The 22,017-nt window shown below is 39.3% G+C and overlaps 3 protein-coding genes across 9 annotated transcripts in view; 2 read left to right on the plus strand and 1 right to left on the minus strand.

Moving 5' to 3' along the window:
- tbc1d14 (TBC1 domain family, member 14) overlaps positions 1-14,470 on the plus strand; it is a 57,151-nt gene extending 42,681 nt beyond the window's left edge. For 6 of the 7 annotated variants that reach the window (XM_015046195.1, XM_015046198.1, XM_015046196.1 and 3 more), the window contains 11 exons: positions 965-1,089; positions 2,043-2,125; positions 2,226-2,343; positions 3,361-3,467; positions 4,678-4,752; positions 4,843-4,934; positions 5,084-5,155; positions 7,887-8,015; positions 8,683-8,792; positions 10,222-10,480; positions 11,065-14,470. In XM_015046195.1, coding sequence (XP_014901681.1) covers positions 965-1,089; positions 2,043-2,125; positions 2,226-2,343; positions 3,361-3,467; positions 4,678-4,752; positions 4,843-4,934; positions 5,084-5,155; positions 7,887-8,015; positions 8,683-8,792; positions 10,222-10,480; positions 11,065-11,133 — 1,239 coding nt within the window. In that variant the 3' untranslated portion in view covers positions 11,134-14,470. The remainder of the gene's footprint in view (positions 1-964; positions 1,090-2,042; positions 2,126-2,225; positions 2,344-3,360; positions 3,468-4,677; positions 4,753-4,842; positions 4,935-5,083; positions 5,156-7,886; positions 8,016-8,682; positions 8,793-10,221; positions 10,481-11,064) is intronic. The other variant, XR_001426652.1, reaches the window with a different exon arrangement.
- A 2,169-nt stretch (positions 14,471-16,639) lies between these two features.
- LOC106955801 (C-C motif chemokine 13-like) lies at positions 16,640-17,638 on the plus strand. The gene is made up of 3 exons (XM_015046188.1): positions 16,640-16,873; positions 16,950-17,061; positions 17,278-17,638. The coding sequence occupies exons 1-3, from the start codon at positions 16,804-16,806 to the stop codon at positions 17,375-17,377; spliced, it is 282 nt and encodes a 93-aa protein (XP_014901674.1). The 5' UTR covers positions 16,640-16,803; the 3' UTR covers positions 17,378-17,638.
- Positions 17,639-19,807: 2,169 nt separating this feature from the next.
- On the minus strand, positions 19,808-20,815 carry LOC106955796 (C-C motif chemokine 3-like). Its single transcript, XM_015046180.1, has 3 exons — positions 20,622-20,815; positions 20,291-20,402; positions 19,808-20,163 (listed from the first exon to the last, which is right to left on the minus strand). The coding sequence occupies exons 1-3, from the start codon at positions 20,689-20,691 to the stop codon at positions 20,070-20,072; spliced, it is 276 nt and encodes a 91-aa protein (XP_014901666.1). The 5' UTR covers positions 20,692-20,815; the 3' UTR covers positions 19,808-20,069.
- Positions 20,816-22,017: the final 1,202 nt, after the last annotated feature.

Here is a 22,017-nt window from a genome sequence, read left to right on the forward strand (position 1 = left end):
CATAACATTATGATTTTTTACAAGTGTATGTACACTTTTGACCACAACTGTAAGTTCAGTCCATTTACCATTCTATTAAATCAAATCTTTGACCCAGCACTGATTTAGCCTGCTCTGAATTCTGGGTATTATCACCACCTACTAGTGGTGGTGATAATGATGTAAGTCAGACTGTGTCCCTGCTGGGCATACAGTTCTTTTTTTCCTTGACAATGTAACAAATATGTAGATAACTACAGTGCATCATAAAAATGAGTAACAATAAAAGACAGAAAAAGCCTTGGACTGCATTAGTCATTCTGAGTGTAGAAATGGATTTCCTGCCTGGTGTTTTCTGTGCTGATCGGTGACCAACTCTGTTCTGGCAGACCTCCGTCTCTGTTGCTAATGTACGAAATCGTCTGTGATTCAGTTTGATGTGCATCCACGCTGCGTTTGTTCTGTTTTTAGCTGCTTTGTAATCGGTCAGGAAGTCTGCGCCGTGTTTCTAAAGAGGCCGTCCTCTGACCCGTGTGCTCCGTAACGCTGCGCCCACAGTGTGAAAGTCAGCTGATGGCTGGCCTTGAGTTAAGCTGCTCTATGACCTCAGCTGTAAACACACATCACATGACCACCCCCCTCTCTGTCACACCCAGCGTTAAATCAGAGCTCATTAGAGACAAACTGAAAATAAGTCAGTCCGTAACGACGTCTCTTGATTTATTTAGTTTTTAAATTTTTATAGTTTTGTCTGTCCTTCACTAAATCCCATCGGTTTGTCCTTCCACATGACTTTCTGACCCTTAAGGGACTTTCCTCAGTGGAATGTTTATAGTTTTATTTTTCTCCTTGATGCTACACGTCGATACCAGCACCACTCCGACACTAATAGCTGCCGCCCAAACTAAATAATTTAGCCTCTATTGCCGTCTGTCGTCACTTTGTTTTCTTATTTTTCTCCATCCATGTTTGTGTTTGTCCTCAGGAATATGAAACAAAGAGTGGCAAAGCTGGACCTGGCAACCCGACATCCCCCAGGCAGGGAGTGAGGAAGAACCTGGACTTCGAGCCCCTCTCCACCACCGCGCTCATCCTGGAGGACAGACCTGCGTATGTTTCCTCATCGTTCCATCCTACCAGTGTCTTCATTAACATGATCATTGGAGCTTATGCTTTATGTTTTTTTCCACTTCCTCACTCTTTGTTAAAAGAAAAAGCTTCTCATTTCTTGTCTATTTTGTTGTTGTTCTTACCGTTTCCTTAGACCTCATTCTTCTGTGCTGCTTAATTTATTTCATTGTAAAACAACTAATTCATCACAACTTCCTCTTGGAATACCAGGAGTTTTTTCCCATCTCTTCCATTTTGATTATATGCAAGAAATCCAATGTTTACATTCATTCCATTTCTGCATCAGATTTTTTTATTATTTATTAGAAAAAAAATTGAGTGGGAAACAAAAGGATCAACTTAAAATTGGAGATTTAAAAAAAAAGAAAAGAAAAAAAAATTAACAGAAAATACAGCTCATAGTGTGAGTTTTTGTAGTGTAAATCAAACTCTAATTTGTAGCCAGAGATGTTTTGTTGACCAGCTGGATTTTCTGATTTAGTCAGAATTAATTATTAGTTTGGCCAAATTGAAGCATCATTCCTCTAATATGCTATATATAATAACTTATTTGTCCAAACAGAATGCGTTTCTGACCTCTCTACTGTCAGTGGGTCTGCCTTATAAGGAACAAACAGGAAATCAAAAAGGACATTCATCCTTATGTCCGTTTTAATTACAAAAATCAGAAATCAGTCTTGGGTCCAAAAATTAAAAACTTTGTGGAAAAAAATAAATAAATAAATTGAAAGCGGATCCAAACATGTGCAGCTGGATTACATGCAGCTTGTGATGGAGTGTAGAGAGTTTCCTTTACAAGACTGGTGTGTCTCTTTAGGCCATAGGCCTGCTTCTCATAAATGATGTAGGTAGAGCTCAGTGAACACACACACACACACACTGCTGCTCACTCACTTCCTCTGACACACACACACGCATCTTTGTTTTTGCAGTAATCTGCCCGCCAAACCTGCAGAGGAGGCCCAGAAACACCGACAGCAGTATGAGGAGATGGTGGCCCAGGCCAAGAAGAGAGGTCAGCCAGCTGGAATCCTCACTGAACCACATCAGCTCGTCATATATTGTTTTTTTTTGTTTTTTTTTGTATTTTTAAATTCACTCTCTGTCTTCTGCAGAGCTGAAGGAAGCTCAGAAAAGGAAGAAGCAGCTGGAGGATCGCTGTAAGCTGGAGGAGAGCATCGGCACGGCGGCCCAGATCTGGAACCAGGAGATCCTACCCAACTGGAGCACAATGTGAGTCACGCTCTTCTTATCTATATTTTCCAAGTCACATTTATATGTGTTACAGTAAATTAAATGAATGCAAAATTGTATGTTTGACTTAAGTTAAAAAAGAAGAAAAGATTAGTTAACATTCCACAGCCTTCCACATAACACTTTTTTTCTTCCGTCTGTATCTGGTTTTAGTAAAAACAGAAATGAAGCATATAAAACCAAATAGAAAAATTATAACAGCTGTAGAATTATATGGATCTAGAGACCAACATCACAATAGACTGAATCAATGAATATTGAGTATTGTTGCATCTTTTCTAAATATTTTATTCAGTCCAAACATTCTCAATTATTTCCGGCACATATTGATCAGTTATATTTATCCCATTTATTCTAGTGTTTAATAAATGAATTTATCTTCAAATTTACTGTGAATATTACTTTCCCATTTTGTAAATCTAGGGCTGGTTGTTTTCTTTACTATTTTTTTTTCTTTTTTTTTTCTTTTTAGTAATTGCCTTTTTTCCTGCTGCCACAAGATTAGCTCAAACAGGAAATGCATTCAGAATCAGCTGCGATCTCAACAATTATCCATTCACAAGCTTTGAAAAACATGAAACATTTGTCTCTGAAACATTCCTGGGTGACATTCCCAGCATTCTTGCCTCGTCTGAGGCTCACTTAATCTCAAAACCGGACACGCTAGTAATACTTGTTCTTCAGAAATTATCCATGTACCTACAGGATACTTTCTCTTAGTTGATCTACTTTAGTTTAGACCAACTAAATACCACATTAGCTGATACAACCGAACACACGCAGGTCAGTAAAAGGAGGAGTTGTGAAAACCTAAACAGGAAGTAGTAGCCAGATATATTGTGTTGGGGTTTACCTGTCATTTCCTGCTCTGGCGGTAGAGGCAGCAGCTCCTGCAGTCGTACATTATCGCCCCCATGTGGCACTGACCCGTAATGGATTCTTTAAAAAGAGAAACAAAGCTCTAAACCAGCCTGAGTTTTTCTTTTCTGTCTGCAGGTGTACGTCCCGGCGAGTGAGAGACCTCTGGTGGCAAGGCATCCCTCCAAGTGTCAGGGGAAAAGTGTGGAGCCTGGCTGTGGGCAACGAGCTGAACATCACACATGGTACATTATTATTATTATTATTATTATATTTTTTTTGTTGTTTTCAGTTTTAATTTAAACTTACAGAGTTCTAGTTCAGCTTACTAACCTGTTTCCTCTTCCAGCTCTGAAACAGACAAATAAATCTAAAATCTTCAGGTTAACATTAAAAGGCAGTGATATCATTTTTCAAACACTAATCTGTGTCCTTATTGGTTGAGTAATTTATTAATATACTTAATTGAAATCTAGGTAAGAAGAGTTAATTATACAGGAGAAGTGATATAATCCTCCTATGGACCCATTGGGATTGAGAATGTTTACAAATCATCCAGGTAAATTAGTGTTTTAGAATTTATCCTGTAAAACTAAATTAAAGGAAGCTAGGTTTGCTAACTGTTTTCTAAGCTAGATCATGCACTGTATGAAAAATGATCTGCACTGTTGATGGAAGTGTACCTACCACTGATGAAAAAATGTGCAGTTTAACGGCTCAAAATGTGACGCCTCCTCTGCAAACTGGAGGAAACGACATGTTGGCTTTCAAGATCTCTGCTGTATAAATATGCAGGTAGTGGATGTCGTAATAAAACTCCACATGTTCCTGGCACTTAAGCTTGAATATCGTCACCTTCCTAAAATAATACCCAAGACATTTTTTTTTACCAAGAAATGACTTGGGTATTATTTTAGGAAGTTGACTGTTTGGATCCTCAAACATGTTTTTGAAAAGACGTTCTTTGCACATAAAATATTTGCTTTTGTTCACATCAGTGCTTCTGATTATCGCCATGTCGTTCTGAAAGAACAAGGTTAAAGGTTCCTCTGCAGCTTTCAAGAACATAACATTTAATCTCCAGCCCTGAGTGTAGAAGAGGCTCATTAGATGCATGAAAAATCCAAAATATCTTTTTCCTTTATCACAATATTCAGCTGGTAGCTTTTATTTATTCTAAATGCCTTTGTTGGGCGGTTCATAGATACTTTGTGTAGGAATATAAACCTGCTGATGAGAGGTGAATGTTGAACATGATGGTCACTGGTGCTCCACTCATCAAATTCAGTACTTGGATCTGAACACTAGAGGGCAGCAACAAGTAGAATAAACGTTTTCTGAAATGGAGTTGTGGTTTCTGTAACCACCTCTCTGTCCTCTCATCTTGTTCTCCGCTCATCGTCTTTAACCTTTGCCCTCTCCTGTCTCATATTGATTGATTTGCCGTCCCTGCAGAGCTGTATAACATTTGTCTGGCCCGGGCGAAGGAGAAGTGGAGAAGCACAGCAGTTCTCACCACTGACACCGAAGGTAAGAGACTAAACTCAAAATGTGGATTTCTTTGTTTTTCATTTCTGATCCAAGTAAAACTCCCACATGACACAACGGGTTTTCTTCAAGACGTTTTAGATTCTTCGGACCGCGAGTCGAGCCTGGAGCTCATCAAGCTGGACATCTCCAGAACTTTCCCCCAACTGTGCATCTTCCAGCAGGTGAGCAACAGGAAGCTACATGAAGGTTGTATCCAGAATGTAGATGCAGTCATGTTGAACCTAATTAAAAAGCTCCGCCATGTTGGAAGCTGTTTAAGTGGAAGCGAAGCTCATTCCTGGTTCTTCATTGGTTCTCTGTTGATGTTCAGGGCGGGCCTTATTATGACGTGCTGCACAGCATTCTGGGAGCGTACACGTGCTACCGGCCAGACGTCGGCTATGTAAGTCCATCCAAACACTTCCCTACTTCCTGTGTTGAGATTACATCTCACCTCTGTCATGTTGGTTATTTACCATACATACATATGTGGATTTATCTTCAGATACATATATATAAAAAAGAAATTATTTTGGTGTTTTTGTTGTTTTATTGCCACCTCACTGCAATGAAAATTTACCCAAGGGAACAATAATAGTCTCACTAATACTGATAATCCATGTTTAAATCACCTCCATCTTTTTTATGATCAAACACGCTGTTGGGGTAAATTTGATCTCGTTCTTATGTGAAATGAATTGCAAGTCAAAATATACAGTCTTTAACTAGAACAATATACCCAGACTATAATAATAATAATGCATCATATTTTTATAGCACTTTTGTAGACACTCTGACGCTTTACAAGAGAAGAAAAAAATAATTAAAAAGAAAATCTAATCATTTTGGTCCCTGATTAATTAGAAGAACAAGATTTATTTGTTTAGTTTTTTTTGTTTTTTTTGACAAAATGATCTCTGAAAAATGGCATGCTAAATTGTAACAAAAAATATCTTTAAAAAATAATAAAGTAATAGAAAAATGTATAAAATAAGTTACAGAGCAAGCAAAGTGAGTGAATTATGTAAAAGTTAAGATGAAATGAGAACTAAGTGTTGTAGAACTGGCTCACATTTTATACCATTGAGCTCCTCTGTAATTCTGTAGGTTTTCTAATTATTCAAACAGATATTTAAGGCCTTTTTGCCTCTTTCTGTGTTCGACACAGATGAGAGATCAGTCAGTGTTTGAGTTTCAGCTGGTCGGACAGATTTGTTTCAAATTGTCCAATTTCAGTTTTTACAGCGTCGGCACAATTGATGAAGCCATTCCACTAAAAGGGCTTTGAAATGAAGTTGTCATTAAAACAAAACATGACGACCGCAAAATTATGACTCCCAATTACATCACACTACTTAGTTAAATTGAGATATTTAACTCCTCATGAGTACAGTTACTGTTTCTAGTTGTAGTTTTCACACATTTCCAACCTTCATGTCTGTAGCGGTCACAGTCAATCCGATACGTCTCTATAGGTGTCGTTTAAGGCTATTTTCCCTCGTCGTTTGCCCTCTTCTCTACCAGCTTTGGGGAAAAACCCACTATGTCACAGTATAGTGGAACATTCTTAGAATATCGCAGCATTAGCATAATATTTTACCCTGTAATTTAACACCACAGAGATGCTGTGGGGAAATACTAAATGGACTTTCTGCTGTTGACCACAGGAATTCTTGTAGAGCGTAAAAAGGTAAATATAGCGTATCACAAGCCTCCCACACAACACCAACACCCATGCTTTTTATCATTAAGCTGTTAGAGTGCAGCGCAAGTAGATGTCAGCTTCTCGGATCTAATTTTCACCTGAGTGGGCGCTGTGGAGAAGCTGAGTGGGTCCATGTTATGAAAGGTGAGCAGTCGATATCAGCTATGACTGGAGTTTCAACTGCGTATGAAAAGTTCAAAACCAATAAAACATGCTGTTGGTGTGATTAATAAGAACTCTAATTGATCAGATGAAAAAAAAATCAGTTTTATCTTCAGTAAAGAAATAAATTTTTTATTGGTCCTTGTTTAATCCTGATAGTGTCTTAGTTTTGGTGAATAATGAAACTTTTAATAAGTTGTTTCTGATTAATATTGAACAAAAACACAATCTAGGTCTGCAGGATGGGAAAAAATGTCTGATTTAAAAAAAATGTATTTGCTGAAACTGAAACTCAAACACAGACTGATCTCTCTTCTGTACATTGATTTCACATGTCAAATCAATGTCACTTTTTTATTCCTTTTTAGTAAATTATTTTACAGGATGTCTTAAAAAATCTTAAATTTATGATAACACTTTATTTGAAGGGGTGTGCATAAGACTGACAATAACACTGTCATAAACATGAACGAGTCTTTATAAATGTCTGACTGTTGTCATGAAGTGTCATTTGGTAAATAATGACACTTTTAATGCAAAGTTGCTTTAAAAGTTGCATTAAAAGTCCATTAAAAGTGCCAACTTTGCAGGATTTTGTAAATGACAATTTAAATTTAATTAATAATGATCTTGAAAAGGCTTAATTTTGGTGAAACCTGCAGAAACTCTATTAAATTCTTGAATTTAAAAGCTCAAAATAGTAAAATTACTACTGTCAAACTTCAATTTAATCTAAAATGATGAGGGCTCAGGACAGTAAACAAAATAAAATGAGAAGCTTTGACACAACTAAAGAACTTTATTGTTCAAATAATTGTATTTTTGAGCTTTGCTTTTTAGCGAATCATTCTGTGAAATTAAAAAGTCATCACCTCACGGAGCGCTCCTTTGAATCTGTTTGCACATGTGAGCTGTGATGTCGGCTCTGTTGCTGTTCAACCGCAGCCTCACTGTTGCTGTTTATACACCTTTATTGAAATGACTGTGACTTCCTGCGCTGACCCCAACCCATCTCTGCACACACATCTGTGCTCTCACCACTGCATATACAGTTTATGTGCATCAGCATCAGTTTATGTGAATCTCCTCTGTTTTTGGTCTGATTAGCAATAAATGCTCCTGGTATTGACAGAGTGAAAGTTCAGGTGTTGAGTCATGGCCGTGCTCTGAGTCTCTCAGACACAAATCACTCTGACTCGCCTCTGTAGCTGTCAGTGTTGCCCGTTAATGGCTGTGTTCTTTAATTTCTTCTTACTGCGGCGCTCAGGTGCAGGGGATGTCGTTCATCGCCGCTGTGCTCATCCTCAATCTGGACACAGCCGACGCCTTCATAGCTTTCGCCAACCTGCTCAACAAGCCCTGTCAGATGGCCTTCTTCAGAGTCGACCACAGCCTTGTTAGTAAAACACACACGCACACACATGCTGACACTCAGAAACCACATCATACATAAAAATCACACGTGGGGAGCCTCTTTACAAACTCCATACTTATTCTGACGGAATGTTTGGGTAGGAAATAGAATTAAAGGGTTTCTCAAAAACTACGCAGGGACTTTACCCTTGGGATTTACCCATCAGATATTAATATCTGTATCTATCCCAATATTGGGGGAGAAAAAAATCTTTGAGTATTGGTGAACCATAAGGTTGGATCTGAGCGACATAATGTTTTATCATTTATTTTCCATAATATTCAGAAATCCTACTTGCTCTTTCTGAAGTATTTAAAAGGTTTGCTGCAGTTTATTTTTACATTTGACCAATGTAGTCAATCTATTTTTGTTTTAGCAAATTAAGGTTGTTATTTTTACATTTGACCAAGCTTGTTTAAGTTTGCTGTACTGGTGCAGAGTTATCAGATCAATGTTTTATTCAGTACATTTATTTCTATGTTTAAAAAAACAAAGAAACGTTTTAAATCAATTCAGCTGTTTCTCTGCATCAGATAAACGTCAGATATCGGTTTTGGAAGTGAATAAAGTGCATCCCTACTTTATCCTGTGCAATGACTGTTAAATGTTGGTTTCTTTGTTTCCATGGTTTCCTCTCTCTTGTTTCCAGATGTTGACGTACTTTGCAGCGTTTGAAGTGTTCTTTGAAGAAAATCTACCAAAGCTCTTTGCACATTTCAAGAAAAACAACTTGACTCCTGATATTTATTTAATTGACTGGTGAGTTTGTCACTTTTACACGTTTCTACAGCTTTTTATTTTTTAATTGACTTACTCTGAACTTGACTGGCTGCTTTAGATAGTTTTGACCCAAATCTTAAAGTTGCCCTGTCAGTCGGCGTGTGGAGCTGGTAATGTGTTCACCTGCATGCAGAGTGAACTTTACGCTCCATGTTGCTGCAGGGGAACTTCATGTTGCCTGCGGGTCACATTCAGAACCTCAACTGGGTTTCTGAGAAAACAGGATGGGCTCAGTTTGCACATCGGTCTGTGTTAGTGGTCTGCACCTTCCACTGGAGGAAATTCTGTTCACTCTCACTTGCTACTCAAATAGCACCTCCCATTAGACAGTACAGTTTTAACCATGCTTAAATGCGCATCCCCTTTGGCAGATAATGTCATATGTCATTTTATTCCACCTCTCTCTTGTAGAGAGGTGGAATAAACAGTTCTTATCACACTGTTTAATGAGGTATTTTAACAGCTATATGAAACAGTGGGTGTCAAACCACAAACTGAGAATTTTCATCCTTAGCTACGTTTTCATTGAGCATAGAATTGCACAAATTAGAGTTACAAAAACAAATGCACTTAACGGCAACGGCAGTTTTCAAAGAACTCACATTTTTACAATAAAAGGTTTATGAGCCAGGATGAGTTATTATTTTTTTAACTGTGTTGAAATTTGGGCATTTTGCAAAACTGCGATATAAACACTTGATTCACATCATCCCTGTTTGTGGACAGCAACTTGTTTATGACCAAGTTTATTCCCGTGTTACTTTTTTATTGCATTTTTTTGTTTCATGGAAACACTGCTATCGCAAAATTGTTTTCTTTATTTCAACATTAACAAAGTATTGAAAGTTTTGCTCACATTTTTAATGGAAATGCTGCTGTTCTTAATGAGGAAAACATGTTGCAAGTTACAAGTTGACAGTTTCAGACACGACTGCTAACACCTGCTGAGAAAGTCTGTCGTAGATAATTGGATCTTTGCAATTTGGTAACGGGTTCAATGAGGTCAACAATCGATCAAAACAAACCTTGCACCCCAGAAAAATCGCTCCTGTTTGTTTTGTTTAATCAGTGATGGTCACACGAGTCACATGTGTTCCACAAGGCTTTGTGTTCAGACTCCCAAACTAGTGCAGGGGAAAAAGTGTCCAGACTGTCTTGAGTGAGTTCACATCATGATTTTTAGCACCATTTAAGTTCTTTCTGATCACTCAGATCAGACGATGATTCCTGGTCTGAAAGTTTCCAGCTAATTCTGACGGTAGTGGACTGACATCATGAATGTAAATGAATTGATTACCCCTAAATAAACTATTGCCAGCCTCTGTTGTCTCTTGCAGAGAGATGCAGTTTTTATCTTGGCTGCAATTTACAGTCTTCCTCCTCTTTCTTTTTTTTTCTTTCCTCCCAGGATCTTCACACTGTACAGCAAGTCTTTGCCACTGGACCTGGCGTGTCGCGTGTGGGACGTGTTCTGCAGGGACGGCGAGGAGTTCCTGTTCCGCACGGCGCTGGGCGTGCTGCGCCTCTACCAGGACGTCCTGACCTCCATGGACTTCATCCACATGGCTCAGTTCCTCACCCGGCTCCCTGACCTCATCCCCCCTGAGCAGCTCTTCCAGCACATCGCAGCCGTTCACATGACCAGCCGCAACAGGAAGTGGGCCCAGGTACTGGTTCATCCACTGCGTTTGTTTCACAGTGCATTGCAAAAGGATTCACTTTCCTTGGACTTTTTTTTTTTTAACGATATTATATATTAATGTATGTGATACACCAACACAACGTACCACATGACTGTGAAGTGCAAGGAAAATTAAATACAAATCTGAAAAGTGTGGCTTACTAGTAGTTCTACGACCTGGCCAATACCAATATTGATGGCAATATATCGTGCATCATTAATTCTATTGTTTGCTGCACCCTCTATTTTTCACAAATTTATACATTTCAGATTTAAAAGTGTTCAGTCAGAGGCTTCTTCTGAGCCGCTGTAATACAGACTGCTACAGGAGACCCTTCCTTGAGACCCCACTTTTCCTTTAGGGTTAAAGTATTCTTGATTCGAATGATCTCTAATTCATGCGCCGGTCTGTTTTACTCCTTTGACTAATTTTAGCATTTTAGAAACACAATTAGAAAAAGTTATGAATGCTTCCTGTTGTGTATTTTCTGCCTTATTTTATTTATTTTCATGCCACCTGTGAGAAACGAGGAAGTTTAAAAACGTCTCTGCTGCCTTCCATCCTCTCAGGTCCTGCAGACACTGACAGAGCAGAAGAGATCCGGAGCGAGGCTGTCCGGAGCCGAGGCGCTGAGCTGAGGTCAGAGGGAAGGTCACACACTAATCCACTCAGATCCCCTCCAGCTTTCAGGGCATCCTGCACCTGAAAGAGACAGAGACACCCCCTCCCCCCCACCTCACATCAACTTATGGGGGAGAAGTAAACTACTGTAGCTGCTGAGATGGAGCTCTCCTTCGTGTTGCCGCTCAGACCCTAAACCAGCATCCTAAAGGAGGGTCTGCCGGTCAGGAAGCACCGGGAGGTGAAAGGAATACGAGGCCTTATTTTCCTGTTTTACTCCCCAACACCCACCATGAAGCCCAGCAGTGAACTGGAAACTGTAGCTGGGAAACTGTGAAGAATGTATCGCACTCCCACCGTCATGAACACCAGGCTGAGTCAGATCTCCTCAGGCAGAGGGAGGAAACCACAGAGGTACCACTGAAGTTCCTCCACCAGTCTCTCCACCCGGCGCCGGGTCCTCTGCTGTCGGCTACCTGAACCGCGTTCCACTCGTCTTGTCTCTTTCTTCCTCTGGTTACCGTAACGAGAATCACAAAGCCCTTTTTATTATTTTTTTTATTTTTATTTTTTTCCCCCAGATGTGTACCAGTCAGGGAACATCACTCTTATCTTTAATTTCCACTCTTTGCTTTCAAAAAGGCCATGCTTGTTTATAATGTGGCCAGTGGATTCTGTTTGCACATCTATCATTCCCTCATGGTGTGTGTGTGCGCGTGTGTTTTATTTAATTAGTCAGGCTTGTTTTCTGAATCATTCCATTCTGTCGCGCTAAAATCCACCAAGCTGCTACTCGATCACATGCTGACTCTGCAGCTTCTATCCAACATGCAAGTAATGAGAACTCTTCATCGAGGTCGTATTATAAGCTGCCTGGAAAATTCTTTTTATTTTTGCATCAATGAAACTGGGTTAACTTAAAAAAAAGTGGTGAAGTTGGTCTAAACACTGCAGATGTTGATTTCTTTTTCATGCTTTTAATGTGTTGGTGGTACATTTCAGCTTTGTAGTGTCCTGGAGTGTGAAGTCTTTTTGTGCGGTTATTTAATATTTATCGAAAATGTGATGAGACATACAATTGAAATGAAGGATGTGGCGAAGTTCCTCCTCAGCAAGTGAGAGGAGTGTGAACATGTTGCATCAGACAAGCCGACACGTGTAACTATGTTTTACTGTTGAGACGGAACCGGTTTACTTGATTTACTAAGTGATTGAAGAAACATTTTATTAGTCTTTGTTAAAATTTGTCCAGATAGCTGTGATAGTAAAATATGAACTCTGTATTCTCAAGCAAGATCTGCAGTTTTAGTGTGCAAGTTCTGCCTAGCCGATACTGTAAATTCAAGAAGGAGCCGTCGGAGGCTGATGGTGACAGTTTAAGAGCTTTAATATAAAGTATAATTCATGTCTGAAGCTGCAATATGTCATTGATTTTTAAACATGAATGCATGAATTGATGAAGTTTCCCAACAAACTATTTTTCTTACATTTTATTTTAGCACTTTCTTCCATGAGGCATCCATATTGGATCTTGAAGTTGCAGCTGGGGAGGCTCCTCCCACTTTTGGAACAGGCTCCAATACATTTTGAAGAACACTTGTAGACATAGGCTACTGTAAGTTTCTCACAGTATGTAAGTAAAAACGAGAATGTTATTCCTGCTGTAAAATAATATGACAGATTATTGCAGTCAGGGCCGGATTTAGAAGTACAAGGGCCCAAACTAGTTTTGGTGCCATAGAAAAAAAAATCTAACTCATGCAAATTACAGAGCATAATAGATCCTGTGTATGTCTGCAGATGACTCCATTTTGGCCCCAAAGTGATTGGTTTCAAATATTTGAGAAGTTTAAATTAATAGAAAAAAACACGGCATGCAAAATTAGTCCACGACCTTAATATGAGGTATGATGTTTGCGAAAGACGCAAAGTACACACAAAAAAGTGTTTTGTTTTGGGTGGGGGGTTTGAGGAGCCCTGGGCTACTGCCCATGTCGGCCCTTTCTAAAGTCTGGCTCGAATTGCAGTTACAGTTTGTCAGCCAGTTTGTCTTTAAAAGTGAGGGGAAGGTGTAGCTCTTAACTGGAACTTTATTAAATTATACTTTTTTTTTTTTTCTTTAAGTGTGAGTTAAGAAGCTGTGAATTCTTGCTTTAATACCAGAAACTTTCCCCCACCTAAACACACATTAACACACTACACGGCTGCTCCTGGTTTAAACTCTGCTGCTCCAAAGCGCAGCAGGATGAGTTCAAAGTACGACTGGCTGTAAATGTCTTGGATGTTGGGGATCAGATGTTGGCTCTGCTTTAGTCAGACTTCTGTGGCCTTCACAGTGGATTCACACTGTGGTAAACGTGTCATCCCATCATAACCAGGTGACGCCTGCATTTATATTGCCGCCATCTGTAAAGTTAAAGTAAGGACCACATGAAACACCTAAAAATTTATTTCTTGAAACTTTTCTTTATTTTATTTTTTTAAGCCCCAATTTTAATCTAATCAGGTTGAAAGCATAGAAATCTGATTGGATCTGAAGGTCAACTGTGGATAAAATTGCCGTTTCCTCTTGCTTGTTTTGCTGCTGATTTTTTATTTTTTTATTTTTTGAGGCTACTTTTGTTTTCTGTGAAAATCTCCTCTCAGTGGGACCGCGCTCTCTAAGTACACCGAAGTCTTGAGATGACTTGAAACCAAAAATCGGTTCTGACTTGTCGGATTCTTCTCACTCATCTTTTGGCTGTCTCCAGACAGTTTTCTGTTTCTTTTCTGCTTTCACATCATCATCTTTCTGCACTTCACCCTCCCTCCCCTCCACCCACCATTCAACTCCTCCACTGTGGTTTTTTTAAAAAACCACACAGGACTGCAATAAAGCTTTTTGCACAAACATGTCAGTCTTTGCATTGAGTTGTGTCTCGCATCATCACTTCATGTCATCGGTCACAGTTAAACTGGTTTCCGTCTTTTTGTTTTCGTGTTGTTTGCACTGACGTTGCCGTGCCGATCTTTTCTCTGTAATGCGTGCTTGTGGTAAGAAGGTAATTGCTCAAAGATGTTGGTTTCTAACATGTTACATTAAAGGTGAAACCTGGTGTTATCTATCAACACTAATTGTCCTTTCTTTAATCCAAAGCACTTAAAACACACAAAACCCCTCAATCATCAGTGTCACTTTCCTTGGCTCAGTAATCGGGTTGATTTGTTGGTTTTATTTTATATCGTCACTTTTGTTTTGGTTTTTTCTTGAGACCTGTGTACTGTTGAGGACTGAGGGTCGACATGCAACTGTATCTCACTTGAAAATGTACATAAATGATGGTTTTATCATAATAAAAAGCTGTACATACCCTCCTGCTTTTTTTTTTTGAGGCTTTGTTAAATCTACAGATGCATCTAAAAAATTTTGATTGTGAAAAGAAATATTTTTGGACACTTTGGTTACGATAAAGACCAGCCTGTGGTTCTGTTGAGGCATAATGGAAGCCCAGGTGTTGGGTTGGTGCTTTTCATCTTCCTCTTCCTCTATAGAGAATCTTTGACGGTACGCCAAAGATTTTCTACAGGATTCAGGTCATGAGAGTTTCTGGCCAATCGAGAACAGCATCACCATGGCCACTGAACCAGCTTTGACAGTGTGGGCTGAGTTAGAAAATGAAATCAGCATCTCTTGTCAACAGAAAGAACCAAAAGTTGCTCTAAAATGTCCTTGTAGATGGTAGACTGCTTCCCAAACCTTCACAGATTGTAGAAACTTTACTCTCAACTCCAAGGATTCTGTGCCTCTCCACCTTTTTTTCTAAAAACTCTGGGACCTTGACCTCCAAATGGAATCCTTTGTTTTCATCTGGAAAGATGACTTTGGATCACCAAGTTGGGTTAAACTTAAGCAGGTTGTTTAATAAAAATGACCTTGTCATCAAAATTGTAAGCGTTACCTAAAAACAAGACAAACCTGGATGATGACTAGGTTTACCAACGTTTGCCTAGTCAGTCACTTTTTCCTAAAGCGGTCACTAGAACTACGAAGGACAAGAGGAATTTACCGAGAAAGAAAAACGTCATGCATTGTTCCACATTCTAGGAATGATGCATGGCACTTAGAAATATGTCTTTGTGTAACTTGTAGCGACTCTCGTCTCATTCTTTAATGTGCTTTGAGGATGTTGCAGTTTTTCTTGATATTTGGTGTTGATATTCTGACAAATTTTAGAGATGTTTCCAGAATGTTTACAAATGAGACGCACAAGCTCCTTTTCAAGAGCAACCTGGCAAGATAGAGTTTACAAGTTTCAGCATTCACATCCCAACGATGGCGTATGCTACTTTCAAAGGCATCAAAGTATGAAGTAAAAGAAAAAAAAAAAGTTAAACATGACCATCAAAAGCAATTGCAATTAGTAAACCTCTTCTTCTTTCAGCAGTGCTTTCAGTTCACCGAGTCTCAATTGCTCTGTCAATTTAGCCTTTCACTGAAAGTCATTCCAGACTGAGGGGGCGGCGTATTTAAATGCCCTCTTACTAATCAGTTCAGTTGTTTTTCTCTCGAACGCAGGTATGATGCTTCCAATGCGTAGGATTCATCTGGACCTTGGTCCATGAACGGATTCTGCTTGATAACAGCAACAGATCTCCCTGCTGCTGATGCACCTTTTCTTATCACAACCCAACAGATTTACTTTCACAAGTATATAATGCTCCACTTGTGATATATAGAAAATATACATCAAGTACCGGACGCCGAAACCAGGAACCGAAATCTGAACGACACTATCACCGTTGTAAATTGAATAATTTAGGTCAATTCCCTAATTTAATTCAGTTATGTGAAAAAGCCTTATTTTCCTCATATATGGAAGTAATTCCTCTGTAGATTAATCTCTCAGAAATTTCTCTTCTGTTTGAATCCAAACTGGGTTAAGTTGTCTCATTTCAAGATCAAGGCAACCACAGAAAGAGACAACCATGTGTGGTGAGGACCTCCGATACAGACTGGATAGAGATAAACCTTAGACTTTAAAGGTTCGCCAAGAAGCCACAGCCAATGAGGTCATATGCAAATGGAAGGAAATCTGCAACCACCAATATAATCTGTGTCTGTTTGGTCAAGACTCGAAATTAGCAGCAATGCTGAGATGAATTATTGTTCAAAAATATCTTTGGTTTTGGCCATCAAGAATGTTTAATAAGTGCATTCTGGGAGTCCAAGTATTGATCAGTGTCTGTATGCAGTTCAGTCCTTGTTTTTCAGCCGTGTTGGGCCCAGCAGTAATATAGATATATGGTGGGCTTTTTTTTTTTTTTCAGGAATCGGTTCAAGACGTTTGAGTGAGTTTTCAAACCAGAAGCATGAGAAACGTGCAGAAAACGCAACATATAAATCTCAACGTCACCTTTGTATTGTTTCTCTCATTGTTTAGTAAGAACCAGTGTTGTGCTCCGTCACCATCTTGCTCGACGGATGCAGCGGTGGTCAGACCGCGGCTGCGTTCCCTCTGTACTCCTCCATCATTTCTCACTGAGTGGAAAGTTTCACTTGCAGTCTCTTCATAACCACACACCCTCCTACTTTAACCCCACTGACACCTTGTCACTCCTCCTATCCATTTTGAACCCTGATGCCCCCCCAGACTCTGTGTTAGTCTTCATCATCATTGTCATCACCTCCCGAGGAACATCTGGTCATCATGAAGGCCGAACACGTCTTCCTGCTCTGCATCCTGGGAGCCGCTCTGCTGTCCACTGTCCTCTGCATCAGTAAGACCACAGCCAGACTGCAGCTGCGTCTCCAGGCTGTCAGATGATTCGTTTCATGTGATCTTCTTGTTCGCAGATGGAATTGGACCCGACGACTGCTGCTTCAAATTCTATTCACGAAAGATGAGGAAAACTGCCATCCGCTCGTACTACTTCACTGATTACCGCTGTCCCAAGGCTGCAGTCATGTGAGTAACTCAAACCTCCAACTGGATTCATGTCAGTCAAGTTTTGAACGAGTTCTAAGAAGATGAATAGGTAGGTAGGGATTTTCTCTTAGGAAAATTATCATAAGAGTAATGTCAATTATGCTTAGAACTACTAGAGATGTTTTGTATTAACATTACCACTGGACGAAGTGTTGACGGTATTCTTACTTTCGAATCTCCTTTCTTTTCGTTTAGTTTGGTCACAGAACAGAAGGGTCGTCACATCTGCGTGGATCCAAGTCTCCTGTGGGTTGAAAACATGATGAGGCATCTGGATGAGAAGGACTTGAAGTGAACCTCTTGCTCATCCTTTCATCTTTCTTTGCTTTGTTTCATCCATCATAAAAGCTGGAGAACATTGGTGGCATATATTTAGATATACTCAAAGCTTTTTGCTTCCAAGCAGAGTCATTTCTCTGACTGTTTCAGTGGTTTTGTTATCTTGACGGGTTAACCTCACTGGAAACCCGTTTTGATTTTATCTTGTTTTCTGATGTTTTATAAAGTGATCTGCTGTACCTGTGGATTTAATCTAAAATAAAAAAAAATACATTGATCTGTTTTTGTTCTGTGTATTTCTACATTGCTCAGGCTTATAATAACTTCTTTGGAAAGACAAGATGAAAAAATGAGAAAATCAGATCAGTAGATATGAGGTTTCCACAAGTTTCAAGAAGTTTCATTTAAGATCTATAGATCTGAATTAAATAGAGGAACAGCATTCATTTTCTTATAAACAAGTTAAATACATTGGTCAGAAGCAGCTGGTGTTTTCCAGCTCTGACATGTGACTTGAGTATTTTTACACCTGAATTATCAATGATGTGGTTTGGAAATACCTGTTACCAAATAGATAAACAGAACGGACAGACCGATACTTTATTAATACCCACATAGGGAAATTTATGTAGCACCTAACACTCCCAAACCACACACACCATCAGTACAGTACTATAAAAACCAGTAATATTTGTGTTATTTATAAATGCTCATGTCAGCAGGTGTTGTGCAGCTACAGCTCTAGAAAAAATGAAAGAACCGCTGCACTGAAAACCTCCAGGTTACTCAACCTAATGTTGATTTCTGAACTCTTCCTGAGTTCAAACATCAGTGTTGTTGTTTCTAAGTGAATATGAACTTGTTTTCTTTGCATTATTTGAGGTCTGAATGCACAGTACCTGTTTTTTCTTGTTTTGACCATTTCTCCTTTTCTGCAAATAAATACTAATTTGTTGCTTGGAATTTCAGAGACATGTCAGTAGTTCATTTTACTCAAACATAGATCTATAAAAGAGAATATGATCATTTTAAGTGGTCTCTTAATTTTTTCCAGAGCTGTTTATTCGGTTGTCATGGTGAGTGATTGAGCACTGGACAACTAGAGCCAACAAACTATTCTCCTAACCAAACAAAACCATTAAGTCAGACGAGTCTTAATGTCTGTTGACCAACCAGTGACCTCAGGTCCATTCCTCCAGAGCTGCTGTCCTTCATCATCATCATCATCATCATCATCAGTCATTCAGCTCTGCAAAGTGTGACTGTAAGATCCCAAATGCAGATAAATGTTTGTTTTTGTCTCTGAATATTATTTATTTGCCTTTGTGGAGAGTCGAGGTGAACAAACTGTCCCTGGTGTGACAAAGTCACACATTGAGCAGAGCGTATCCTGTTGGGTTTGTGGTCTAAAAATGTTTAGCCTGGCTGCACACACACACACACACCCACGCGCACACACACACACACGCACGCACGCACGCACGCACACACACACACACACACACACACACGTTTGTGTTGCTATCTTTGTGGGGACTTTCCATTGACTTCCATTCATTTCTACAGCATAACCTGACCTTTACCCTTTTCCTAACCCTAACCCTACCCAAAACTCAATTCATACCTTAGTCCTAACTCTGACCCCTGACCCAAAAATAGGGTTTCCCCTTGTGGGGACCAGGCTCCGGTCCCCACAAGGAGCAATTGGTCCCCACACTGTAGGATATGTCAGGAAAATTGTCCCCGCAAGGTATTACAAACAAACGCACACACACACACACACACACACACATATGAAATGGCTTTAATGTCGACTGCAGCTTACAGCAGGTCGTTCAGGTCGCTGTAGTTCTGCTAAATGTTGTTATTGTTTAGTTTTTAAGAGAAACTGAAAAAGCCGAACTTGTCAGAGTACCATTGCTTCAAGACTTTTAAGGATTTGTCTGAACCAGTATTTTTTTTCAGTGGGGAATAATTTTTCCATTCAAAATGATACAATTTGTAAAAACTGTATCTAGAGTACTGGATGTACAGATTTGAACTGCAGATTCTCTCTAATCCAGAGTCTGAACAATTCATGGATTCTCAAATATATTGAAATATGTTACAGGAACCCACTAATATTTATAATGTTAAAGAGACAGGACAGTCTTCAATAAATCCATCAATTTTCTAATTTGAGTTACATTTATAACAATTTTGTTGCCAGACACTGATTCAAATTGTAAGAACTCTTCTTGGTTTTGAAAGCTTCACCTTGACTTATTACTTGTTGTTTTTGACAAATTGTTCAACTTTTGCCTTTTCTGACCACAATTGTTTTTCTCCAGAAGTTATTTGACTTGTCCATGAGGCCTGGATCCAGGAAATAGAAACCACTAGAGGCAGCAGGAAGAACCAAAGGTGTAGTTAAGGACTGTGGCAGAGAGATGGAAGGTAAGGCAAGTTTATTTTTATAGTTTATTTTTATTGCACAATCTTTACATTTAGCAAGCAAGAAACATTACATTACAGTAGCACTATAATAAAGACTACAATTAACATTACAGACATAATAGATTTTAAAATAAACTTTATAAAAACAAACAAGGATGGTAAATTCAAAGCAAAATATTTGCTTGAAATAGAAAAGCTTTAATACCAAAATCATGACCACATTGCCAGTTCACTTCACATGATCTGATAAAGCAGAACAGCAGGCAGATCCTTTACAGGGTCTTCATCTCCAGACTCTTAACAATATTCTGCACCCACTGTTCCTTTGAATCCACACAGATGCGGCGTGCCCTGCGTGTTATTAGGCTGAAAGAAAAAAGCACAGATTTCTCTTTCTCACAAAGGAGGAATGGGAAAAACAAACTTCACTTTGAGTAAAACAGAACTGATCATTTTATAACGGAGAATAACAGAAACAGTTATCAGTACTTACATAACTCCATTTGTGGCACAGCGAGCATCAGTCCTGTAATATGAAGTGATGAGGTTTTTGTTCAACCGGTTTCTGAAGAATTGAAAGCAGCATTCATCAGGACCATTTGAACCTGAAAATAACACAGTTAGTTAATAAAGAGTTTGAATGAACATGAGATACAATGTTTAATTTTCCTTTGGGGTCAATAAACAAACTTTGAATTTGAATTGAATCAGAATCAGATTCCTTTTGTTTTGTTTGTTGTTTTATTGTTTTTCTTGTTTTGCAAGAAAGCACAAAATTGAATGTAAGATCAGCTGATCAGAGAATCGTCTCCAGGTGAACTTACTGTTGCAGAGGACTGTGGACAGCAGAGCTGCTCCCAGGATGCAGAGCAGGAGGATGTTAACAGCCTTCATGATGACCAGATGTTCCTCTGTGAGTGATGATGGAGACGCTCTGGGTTGTTTGAACAATCGGCAGACCGATGCTGCCTTTATCAAAACAGAGGTGTTAAAGAGGCAGGGTCTCCGTGGTTACACGGCGCCTGAACGCCTCTGACATGGTGAAACTTTCCACTTGGTTAGACGGAGAGATAGATTGAAGAGGAAATGCTGTGGGTCGACCAAAAAAAGCATGAAGTCAGTGAGCTGAAGAAATAAACACCATCACCGATCTCTATTTTAATCGTTGCTTTTGGGATAAACTTTTAAGTATGGAACAAGTAAATCCTTTAAAATGACAGTAAATGTGGGGTTAGGATTGGAAACAGACTAAATACACTTAGAAACAGTGCTGTGCTTTTGTATTAAACCCCTTTTCCTCTAAAATACCTAAATAAATTCACTAAATTAAATGTGTTTATTTGTAACTTGTTTAATGATGTTTTAAAGTTTTAATGCATTTTCAATTTAGGAGCAGAAAATCTTATTTTCGCCCCCTGCTGGTAAAAGTTAGCTAAGGTCATCTGTTGTAGAACCAGGAGTTACTTCTGTTAAACAGCAAACAGAAATAAAATAGACAGTTTTATGTTACTAGGTAAGTTGTGACCTTAAAAGGGATCTGTAACTACAGTACATTAATACTGAGTTAAACTTATATTACTTAAATATTAATTTTTAGGTGGCCCCGGTCTTTCTGCATGGAGTTTGCATGTTCTCCCTGTGCATGCGTGGGTTTTCTCCGGGTACTCCGGTTCCTCCCACAGTCCAAAAACATGTCAGGTTAATTGGCCTCTCCAAATTGCCAGTGTGTGTCTGCATGGTTGTCTCTGTGTTGCCCTGCGACAGACTGGCGACCTGTCCAGGATGACCCCGCCTCTCGCCCGGAACGTTAGCTGGAGATAGGCACCAGCACCCCTCCCGGCCCCCTGAGGGACAAGGGTGTAAAGAAAATGGATGGATGGATGGATTAATTTTTAGGACTAAAAACCAGTGTTGTAGTACTCGAGATCGGTCTTGGTCTCGAGACCATTTTTTGATGGTCTCGGTCTTGTATCGGACTCGGTCCCTGAGGAATCGGCCTTTTATTTCAAGACCAGTCGAGACCGCAACTGTGAAAATATCACTAAATGTACAGCATACTATCCAGTTTATTTATTAACATCGTTGTTTTCAGTGGATTCAAAATGCACCAATTAAAATCCAACCAATAACGTGTTTCTGTTACTCCCCCCCCCTCCTCACCTTTCACTCAGACGCGGCGCTCCAGACATGCGCAGTTGTTTTCTCTGAGCGGCAGAAGAT

The sequence above is a fragment of the Poecilia latipinna genome, unplaced genomic scaffold, assembly GCF_001443285.1.
Source record: "Poecilia latipinna isolate Pla-1442-1.1 unplaced genomic scaffold, P_latipinna-1.0 Scaffold769, whole genome shotgun sequence".
Classification (NCBI taxonomy): Eukaryota; Metazoa; Chordata; class Actinopteri; order Cyprinodontiformes; family Poeciliidae; genus Poecilia; species Poecilia latipinna.